This window comes from Tachyglossus aculeatus, chromosome Y4 (assembly GCF_015852505.1).
Source record: "Tachyglossus aculeatus isolate mTacAcu1 chromosome Y4, mTacAcu1.pri, whole genome shotgun sequence".
NCBI lineage: Eukaryota > Metazoa > Chordata > Mammalia > Monotremata > Tachyglossidae > Tachyglossus > Tachyglossus aculeatus.
In genome coordinates, this window is record NC_052096.1 from 934,402 (window position 1) to 944,883 (window position 10,482).

The following is a 10,482-nucleotide window of genomic DNA, read 5'->3' on the forward strand; positions in this document are numbered from 1 at the left end:
CAGAAACTCCTCACCCTGGGCTTCAAGGCTCTCCATCACCTCACCCCCTCCTACCTCACCTCCCTTCTCTCCTTCTACAGCCCACCCCGCACCCTCCGCTCCTCTGCTGCTAATCTCCTCACCGTACCTCGTTCTCATCTGTCCCGCCATTGACCCCCGGCCCATGTCATCCCCCGGGCCTGGAATGCCCTCCCTCTGCCCATCCACCAAGCTAGCTCTCTTCCTCCCTTCAAGGCTACTGAGAGCTCACCTCCTCCAGGAGGCCTTCCCAGACTGAGCCCCTTCCTTCCTCTCCCCCTCGTCCCCCCTCCATCCCATCTTACCTCCTTCCCTTCCCCACAGCACCTGTATATATGCTTGTACATATTTATTACTCTATTTATTTATTTACTTATTTTACTTGTACATATCTATTCTATTTATTTTATTTTGTTAGTATGTTTGGTTTTGTTCTCTGTCTCCCCCTTTTAGACTGTGAGCCCACTGTTGGGTAGGGACTGTCTCTATATGTTGCCTACTTGTACTTCCCAAGCGCTTAGTACAGTGCTCTGCACACAGTAAGCACTCAATAAATCGGATTGATGATGATGATAAAAATAATGCCATTAGGTCTGAACTCCCCAAAGTCACCCCTCCCCCTTCTCCACCCCCGCAATCCCCTCCTCTACTTTCCCATTTTTCCCAGATGTATCTTCAGAAGAGATCCCCTCCCCTCTCTCAAGTGCCACCCCTCTACCTGTACTTTGGACACCATTTCCTCTCACCTTATAAAAACTCTCACTACTTCCCTCCTCCCTTCCTTAACTTCCAGTCTTCAACTACTCATTCTCCAATGGCTTTTTCCCCTCTGCCTTCAGACATATCCACATCTCCCCCATCCTAAAAAAACCCTCTCTTGACCCCACTGCTCCTTCTAGTTACCACTGTATCTCCCTCCTACCCTTCCTTTCCAAAATGTTAGAACGAGTCGTCTACATTCACCGTCTCAAATTCCTAAATGCTAACTCTCTCCTGGACCTCCTCCACTCTGGCTTCTGTCCCCTCCACTCCACTGAAACTGCCCTCCAAGGGTCACCATTGACCTCCTTCTTGCCAAATCCAATGGCTCCTACCCTATCCTAATTCTTCTTGACCTCTCAACTGCCTTTGACACTGTCTACCATCCCCTTCTCCTCAAAACATTATCCAACCATGGCTTCATGGACTCCATCCTCTCCTGGTTCTCCTCATCTCTTTGGCCATTCATTCTCAGTCTCCTTCATGGGCTCCTCCTCCTCCTCTCTTCCTGTAACTGTAGGGGTTCTTCAAGGGTCAGTTCTTGGTCTCCTTCTGTTCTCCACCTGTACTCACTCCCTTGGTGAACTTATTCGCTCCCACGGCTTTGACTATCATCTCTACACAGGTAACACCCAAATCTGCATCTTATCCCCTGTTCCTTCTCCCTCCCTCTAGACCTCCCACCTGCCTTCAGGACATCTCCACCTGGAAGTCCTCCCACCGCCTAAAATTCAGCTTTTCCCTCCCAAATCCTGTCTTCTACCTGACTTTCCCGTCACTGTGGATGGCCATACCATCTCACATCTCACACCTTCCTACCTCACAAGTCCACAACCTCACATTGCTTGACACATAGTAAGCACTTAACAAATACCATAATTTTTATCCTTGACTTCGCTCTGTCATTCACCCCACAGATCCAATCCATCACCAAAACCTGCTATTTTCACCTTCACAACATTGCCAAGATCCCCCCTTTCCTCTCTATCCAAACTGCTTACCTTGTTGGTACAGTCTCTCACCATATCCCGATTGAATTACTGCATCAGCCTCCTTTCTGGTCTCCCATCCTCCTGTCTCTCCCTGCTTCAGTCTATACTTCATTCTGCTGCCCGGATTATCTCTATATAGAAAAGCTCTGGGCATGTCACTCCCCTCCCTAAAAATCTCCAGTGGTTGCCAATCAACCTTCACATGAAGCAAAAACTCCTTATTGGCTTCAAAGCTCTCCATCAACTTGACCCTCCTACCTCAGCTCCCTTCTCTCCTTCTACAGTCCAGCCTGCACACTTCGCTCCTCTGCTGCTAATCTCCTCACTGTGCATCATTCTCACCTGTCCCTCCATCAACCCCTGGCCCATGTCCTACCTCTGGCCTGGAATGCCCTCCCTCCTCACATCCAGCAAACTAGCTCTCTTCCCCCCTTCAAAGCTCTACTGAAAGCCCACCTCTTTCAGGAGGCCTTCCCAGATTGAGCCCCCATTTTCTTCTGCTCCTCCTCCCCTCACCATCCCCCCTACTTCCTCCCTTTGCTCTATCCCCTTCCCCACCGCACAGCACTTGTGTATATTTGTATATACTTATTATTCTATTTATTTTATTAATGATGTATATATATCTATTGTTGTATTTATAAAAATAATTATGTTGGTATTTGCTAAGCACTTACTATGTGTCAAGCACTGTTCTAAGCACTGGGGTAGATACAAAGTAGTCAGGTTGTCCCACATAGGACTTATAATCTTCCTTCCCATTTTACAGATGAGGAAACTGAGGCCCAGAGAAGTTGTGACTTGCCCAGAGTCACACAGCTGCCAACTGGAGGAGCTGGGATTAGACCCATGACCTCTGACTCCCAAGCCTGTGCTCCTTCCACTAAGCCACAATGCTTCTTCTTCTGCTATGGCTTCTGGCTGTCTCCCCCTGTAGACTGTCAGCTCTTTGTGGGCAGAGAATGTGTCTGTTATATTGTTATACTGTAATAATAATTATGGTATTTGTTAAACGCTTACTATGTGCCAGGCACAGTACTAAGCGCCGGGGTGGGTTCAAGCAAATCGGGTTGGACACAGTCCGTATCCCATGTGGGGCTCACAGTCTCAATCCCCATTTTACAGATGAGGTAATTGAGGCACCGAGAAGTTAAGTGACTTGCCCAAAGTCACACAGCAGACAAGTGGTGGAGCTGGGATAAGAACCCATGACCTTCTGACTCCCAGGCCTGTGCTGTATCCACTACGTCATGCTGTTTCTCTACTGTACTATACTTAGTAGCGTGCTCTGCACACTGTAAGTGCTCAATAAATATGACTGACTGATTAAATCTGATAAGCACCTAAAGCAAACACAGTTTGCCCTTCACCTATTCTCAGGAATCTTCCCCGAAGGGGGCCTCATCTCCACCTACCTGGGGTTAGGGCCAGATACTCTCTTAAGAAGCTTCCAGCTCTGGAAGTGTGGGATTCTATGAGTTCTACTCACTCATGTCAGCCACAGAGACTCGAGCACGGCTGTTCTTCAGCATGACAATAAAGTAGGAAATAAACCTTTTCAGAAGGTATTAAATAAAGCTACAAAAGTAAACTAGCTCACAAGAAACCATATAAAAACATTCTAAAACAGCTCTTAATAATTAGATTTCATTAGGATCTGGCTTGGCCCAACCAATCCAATAACAGAGTCATTCTTCTAACCTGTAGAACTTAAAGCATGGCATCAAATCATGACTGTGTTTTGAACCAGTGGAATTTCAGTGCAGTTCTATTTTGTTTCTATAACTCTCCTCAGTAGAGTAAAATTAATACTGTACAAGAAGCATTTATGTCAATTCTAATTGAGCCTTCCTGGGTTCCTTCCTATTGGTTGAGATAAAAAAACAGAATTCTTTCATTTTATTCCAATTATTGTGACTAATAATTCAAATGGTACTTTTCATAATACTTCTGTTTATTCTGAGGTAAACAAATAATAGTTGGTATGGAGAAGGACCACCAAAAACAAGTATCACATGATAGTAATTTTCCCCAAAAAATGACCTAGGGGGATTTTTCCATGTCAAACTAATACAAGTCAATCAATCAATCAATCAGTCGTATTTATTGAGCACTTACTGTGTGCACAGCACTGTACCAAGAGCTTGGGAAGTACAAGCTGGCAACATATAGAGACGGTCCGTACCCAACAATGGGCTCACAGTCTAGAAGGGGGAGACAGAACAAAACAAAACATATTAACAAAATAAAACAAATAGAATAGATATGTACAAGTGAAATAAATAAATAAATAGAGTAATAAATACATACAAACATATATACATATATACAGGTGCTGTGGGGAAGGGAATGAGGTAAGGCGGGGGGATGGGGGAAGAGGAAAGAGGGGGCTCAGTCTGGGAAATCAATCAATCAATCAATCGTATTCATTGAGCGCTTACTGTGTGCAGAGCATTGTACTAAGCGCTTGGGAAGTACAAGTTGGCAACATATAGGGACAGTCCCTACCCAACAGTGGGCTCACAGTCTAGAAGTGGGAAAGCCTCCTGGAGGAGGTGAGCGCTCAGTAGGGCCTTGAAGGGAGGAAGAGAGCTAGCTTGGCGCATGGGCAGAGGGAGGGCATTCCAGGCCAGGGGGATAACGTGGGCCGGGGGTCGGCGGTGGGACAGGTGAGAATGAAGCATGGTGAGGAGATTAGCGGCAGAGGAGCGGAGGGTGCGGGCTGGGCTGTAGAAGGAGAGAAGGGAGGTGAGGTAGGAGGGGGTGAGGTGATGGAGAGCCTTGAAGCCGAGGGTGAGGAGTTTCTGCCTGAGTTTTCAGAGGTCATGGGTTCAAATCCTGCCTCCACCAATTACCGGCTGTGTGATTTGGGGCACGTTGCTTCACTTCTCTGTGCCTCGGTTCCCTCATTGGTAAAGTGGGAATTAAAGGCTGTGAGCGCCCCCGTGGGACAACCCGATTACCTTGTAACCTCTGCAGTGCTTAGAACAGTGCTGTGCACATATTAAGTGCAAATAAATATTAATATTAATATAAATATAATAAATGCTATTATAATAGATGGAATTATTATTCTGATGGACCTGGTGCAGCCATACCGTAACTGAGGCAGGTGGGTCATTCTGTCCTCTCGGCCCAAACCTGAGACCCCTCCACGAAGAGACACTACATCTACAAGCATCTGCCCATGACCCGATTCAGGCTCAACAACACAAACTCCGACAGAGCCGAAGCCCATACTCCCAGAGAGCAGTGGAAAAGTCCAAGAGAAATGAAGAAAATGACTACCCAAACTAATGAAAGTATTCATCAATACTCTTGATTCAAGAAGTTTAAATTGTAACGTGTACCCAACAAGCTGCCCCCTATATAAAATGGCGATTGCGAATCCTCTACTTATGTCTGTGAACTTCATATTAAATATTTTTGCAACAGCCTGTAATGCACTAAGAAGAAATGAAAACCCTGTGAGCCTAAACTTTATAGGTTACAGTCAGTGGATCCAAACTATTTGAGGTTAAAAACATTGAGGATTTTAAAAATACTAACATTGTCTGACCTTGAATAGAACAGATATGTCTTGCAATATGGTATTTAACAAGAATTCTCCCTTCAAGCCAGAACAACATACAAAACGAAATGCTGGGTTTTGCCATTTTTCAGGTCCCCTTGTCTTTCAGTGAAAATAATCTTAAATGCAAAGTCAGAATGTAGTTAGTGTTTAAAGGTTAAGTTGGAACCCAGAACAGCTCCAAGAAAACCAAGCACAGCCAGTCTGTCTTTCTCCTGAATTCCTGTTCACTGTTAGTCTTGATGGAGAGAGGGAGGAAAATTGATATAAATATATCTCTCTTCTTTAGGCTGCAGAAGGTTAAATATCCAATAGATTGTTTGAACCATTGACCCACTAAGGATCAGTTAATGAATATGGAAGACCGACCTTTAATCAGTGGCCACAGGAGTTTGAAATGTGTCACTGTGGAATAATGGCTACTGTCTTTTTAAAACATTTGGAACCCAAGCTCACACTAGAAGTGTGCTTCCAGGTTCCAGCGGTATTAGGGAGGCAGCCAGTGTAAATAATGATGGCATCTGTTAAGTGCTTACTATGTGCAAAGCACTGTTCTAAGCGCTGGATAATGTTGGCATTTGTTAAGCCCTTACTATGTGCAAAGCACTGTTCTAAGCGCTGGGGGGGATACAAGGTGATCAGGTTGTCCCACATGGGGATCAGAGTTTTAATTCTAGTAGTCACAGAACATCTTTTATAATGACATCTCTTCTCTCTTCCCTGTCAAGGTCCGTGGCTGCTGTCTGAGCCGGCATGTAGGCAGAGCACTCTCAGACAGAGGACCAGTGGTGCTGAGCAGAGGAGGAGCAGCGGGGGGCCCCTCTCTCTTTGCTGCCATCCCTGCACCACACTCCCTACCCTGGCTGCAGGGCCAGTATGCTGAAGAAGCAGTCTGTTTGGCTGGTGCTGTGGGGCGCCATCATCTTTGTTTCCTGGAATGCACTTCTCCTCTTCTTCTTCTGGACCCGTCCTCCCCCAGGTGGCCTTGCCCCAGCCTCCCCCTTTGCCGATGACCCTGCCAGTCTAACCCACGAGGTGATCCGACTGGCCCAGGAGGCTGAGGTGGAACTGGAGCGCCAGCGGGGGCTGCTCCAGCAGATCCAGGAGCACAGTGCCCTCTGGAGCCAGGAACAGGCTGGGGTGGTGGCAGTGGAGGCTGAAGCCACAGTGGGTGGCCCCCTGGCCCACCCACCCACCACCCCAGCCCCGGCTGCCCTCCCAGTGCTGGTAATTGCCTGTGATCGCAGCACAGTCCGCCGCTGCCTGGACAAGCTGCTCCACTACCGGCCTTCAGCTGAGCACTTCCCCATTATCGTCAGCCAGGACTGTGGGCATGAGGAGACGGCCAGGGTCATCGCTTCGTACAGTGACAACATCATGCACATCAAGCAGCCAGACCTGGGCGACCTTCCCATGGCCCCCGAGCACCGCAAGTTCCAAGGCTATTACAAGATCGCACGCCATTACCGCTGGGCCCTGAGCCAGATCTTCCGCACCTTCAAGTACCAAGCGGCCATTGTGGTGGAGGATGACTTGGAGGTTGCCCCGGACTTTTTTGAGTACTTTCAGGCCACCTACCCACTGCTGCGGGCTGACCCCTCGCTCTGGTGCGTGTCAGCCTGGCACGACAATGGCAAGGAGCAAATGGTGGATGCAGCCCAGCCCGACCTGATCTACCGCACGGACTTCTTCCCTGGCCTGGGCTGGCTCCTGCTGGCCGAGCTGTGGGACGAGCTGGAGCCCAAGTGGCCCTGGGCCTTCTGGGACGACTGGATGCGGCAGCCCGAACAGCGGCGGGAGCGGGCCTGCCTGCGGCCCGAGATCTCACGGACGCTCACCTTCGGCCGCAAGGGGGTCAGCCAAGGGCAGTTCTTCGACCAGCACCTCAAGTTCATCAAGCTGAACCAGGGCTTCGTGCCCTTCTCCCAGCTGGACCTGTCGTACCTGCAGCGGGAGGCCTACGACCGGGACTTCCCTGCCCGGGTGTACGCCGCCCCTGTGCTGCAGGTGGAGGACCTGCAGGCCAACTGGCTGCGGGAGCTGGGGGAGGTGCGCGTGCAGTACAGCAGCCGGGATAGCTTCAAAGCCTTCGCCAAAGCCCTGGGGGTCATGGACGACCTCAAGTCAGGCGTCCCCCGAGCCGGCTATCGGGGCATTGTCAGCTTCCTCTTCCGGGGCCGCCGGGTGTACCTGGCCCCACCAGAGGACTGGGCTGGCTATGACCCCAGCTGGAGTTAGCAGTGGGGGGAGGGCCACCCTGTCCTCCTTCCCCCCTCATCTCCTGCCATCGGTGGAGGCCCACCGTGTCCTCCTTCCTCCCCTCCTCTTGCTGTTGGGGGAGGCCAACCCTGTCTTCCATCCCCCCAGCTCCTCCTGCCGTCGGAAGAGCTGGGACCCTGGGTTGGATCTCATCCTCCTTCCTCAGTTCTGTTTTTTTTCATTCTTATCATTGCTGTTTTTCTCCACCTTTTCCATGTGGCATTCGAATACATGTCCTTCAGGATGTGGGCAGAGAGAGTTGGGGGCCATGTAGTCAGAAAAGAGTTGTGGCACCACAGACCAGAGCTTATCCAAGGAGGGCAGAGGATCCAGCCTGCTTACAGCCAGAGAGACAGGGTGCCTCCTTCATGCTCTGGGATGTTTTTCGTTTCCACTCCGTGGCTGAAAACCTGCTTCCTTTTCCCCTATGGGCTGTCAGGGAGGTGACTAACAGCCCTTCTGTCTCCCTGCAGCCTCCCCTTTGGGATCACCCTCAGCAGTTTTGTCCCTCTTGTCCGGGGCTCACCCCAGCCTCTGGGGCTGGGAGGCAGAGCTACGTGGGCGTCAACCCCTAGAGCTGGGGGTTCATGATTAGGACCAAAACAAGACACCAAAGGAAAATTGGACTAGGGTTGTTCAGTGTTGTCATTCATTTTTCTTTCGCATCTCTATCTCTTTTGCATCTCTTGCCTTTAAATGTGTATTTTGAGGGCTCCTCTGTTTTCTCTTGCTCTTGTCCTCAGCTTTGTCTCTCTCCCCCTGCCCTACCCCCGCTTCAGTCAAGCTCCAGCTGGCTCTGAAGAAAATAAATTTGGAGGTGGGAAGAGTCTTCCCAGTCCCTGGTGTGGTCAGGGGTGGGAGAGGAGAGGTGAAGAAGGGGTGAAGATAAACTGCATATCTTCATCTGTTCTCAGTTCCACTCAGTTCCTTTTGACAAGACTAAGTGGTGACTCTGGGCAAGCCCAGAGAAGAGGATCCAGAATCCTCTCTCCTTCCCCCACCACTTCCCCTCCCACCCTTCACTCTCAACATAAATACTCCTACCCCATCCAACCTTTTCTTCAGAAGAATGGATCTGAGACCCTTTAGATGTTCACTATAGAAGTTGCTTCCCCTTCTGGGACTGATGTGGTTTGGCTCTTCTCCCTCAGCAGTGGACTACTGGAAAGTGGGATTGACCATCTGCAGCACCCCTTCCCCAAGGCCCTGAGCCTGGCAGAATGGGGGTATCCACTGGGCTAATGTGGGGGTAGCTCACATCTATTTTTTTGTTTCTTTATTATTCCGTGACCTTGGCTCGATGGAAGAAAATTTGAAGATGCAGAATTATTTTCCGGAATAAAATAAAAGCTGACTTCATATCTTGAGGCTCATTTGTCTCTAGGGAAGGAGGTGGGCGGAGGAAGGAATAAATAAAAAGGATACAAGGGCAAATAAGTGGGGAAGGATATGATGGGGGAGATGGAGTAGAAGGGAGGAAAGGAAGGACAAAAGTAGGGGAATAGACAGGGAAAGGAGAAATTGGAAGGAAGGGAGTATGAAGAAGTAACTACTACTCACCCTCCTGGGAACGGGAAGGTAAATTGTTAAAATTGGGCCAGTTCAGAACCACAATTGACCACTTACCTTACTGTAGCCTGAGACTGCATTCATTCATTCATTCAATCATATTTATTGAGCACTTACTATGTGCAGAGCACTGTACTAAGCGCTTGGGAAGTACAAGTTGGCAACATATAGAGACGGTCCCTACCCAACAGTGGGCTCACAGTCTAGAAGCAGGAGCCAATAGCCAGCTCTGAGAAGCAGGGGACAGCCAAGAGGGTGGTCAAGACATCATAAGTTTATAGACTGGGTGGGGGAATGTGTTTTTCCTCATTATAGGGAATTTAGGACAATGTTGCTGGGCTGGTGCTGGGATCATGTGGGGTTACAGATGGGCCAGGGTTTTCTCTCCTACCCTGGGCATCTAGCCCCCAAGGACTTTCATTGGCTCAGCTACCCACAAGCACAAATTCTGAAATCCCGAAAGGGCAGGAGAGCAGGAGAGTTGTGGGTAAAGGAGAAATGGCAAAATCAATTAGTTTCCCTATGGAGCGGGGCTTTGATTGTCATGTGACATCCCTTTTTCTGGTGGAGCAGGACTGGAGGGCCGAGAGGCTGCTGTAAAAGCAGTAGCAGGTTGGGTGGAAGTTGAGTCCTAGCCAGCTCGAGCCTCCTCAGAAACCCACCTTCCAAACCCGCCATGGGATTGCAGGAGGTGCCCACGTTGGGGTATAACTACTGTGTGTTCTGGCAGAGCCAAGGGGACGACCAGTCTCTTTCTTATGTAATTACTTGTATAATTATGATCAATTTTGTTCCCTTATCCTCAGTAGATTAGCCACAATTCTTTTGTGGCTAAATCATGTCTTGACCAGCCTCTTCCATTTTTATAGGGACTGGTGTTTAAGATGTTGCTGATTATCTCAGGGGAGTAACCTTCATCCCTTCTCCTGGCACTTCCGTCCCTCTCTGGAAATTGGAGGTTACATTGAGGAAGATTTTTCAATCAATTAATCAGTAATGATTGATTTATAATACCATTGATCGATTGCTGACTGACCTTGGGGAGTAATCTTCATCCTCCTCATTGAAATTTCAGTCCAGGTTCCCCTGCTCCCTGAAGATTGGAAGTTACATTGAATATTTTTAATAATAATAATAATGATGGCATTTATTAAGCACTTACTATGTGCAAAGCACTGTTCTAAGTGCTGGGGAAGTTACAAGGTGATCAGGTTGTCCCACGGGGGGCTCACAGTCTTAATTAATCCCCATTTTACAGATGAGGTAACTGAGGCCCAGAGAAGTTAAGTCACACAGCTGACAAATGGCGGAGCT

The 10,482-nt window shown here is 48.8% G+C and overlaps 1 protein-coding gene across 2 annotated transcripts in view; it reads left to right on the top strand.

The window, feature by feature from the left end:
• LOC119947123 (alpha-1,3-mannosyl-glycoprotein 2-beta-N-acetylglucosaminyltransferase-like) overlaps window positions 1-8,961 on the top strand; it is a 50,581-nt gene extending 41,620 nt beyond the window's left edge. For both annotated transcript variants that reach the window (XM_038768666.1, XM_038768667.1), the window contains exon 2: window positions 6,069-8,961. In XM_038768666.1, the coding sequence (XP_038624594.1) occupies window positions 6,217-7,578 (1,362 nt within the window). In that variant the 5' untranslated portion in view covers window positions 6,069-6,216 and the 3' untranslated portion in view covers window positions 7,579-8,961. The remainder of the gene's footprint in view (window positions 1-6,068) is intronic.
• Window positions 8,962-10,482: the final 1,521 nt, after the last annotated feature.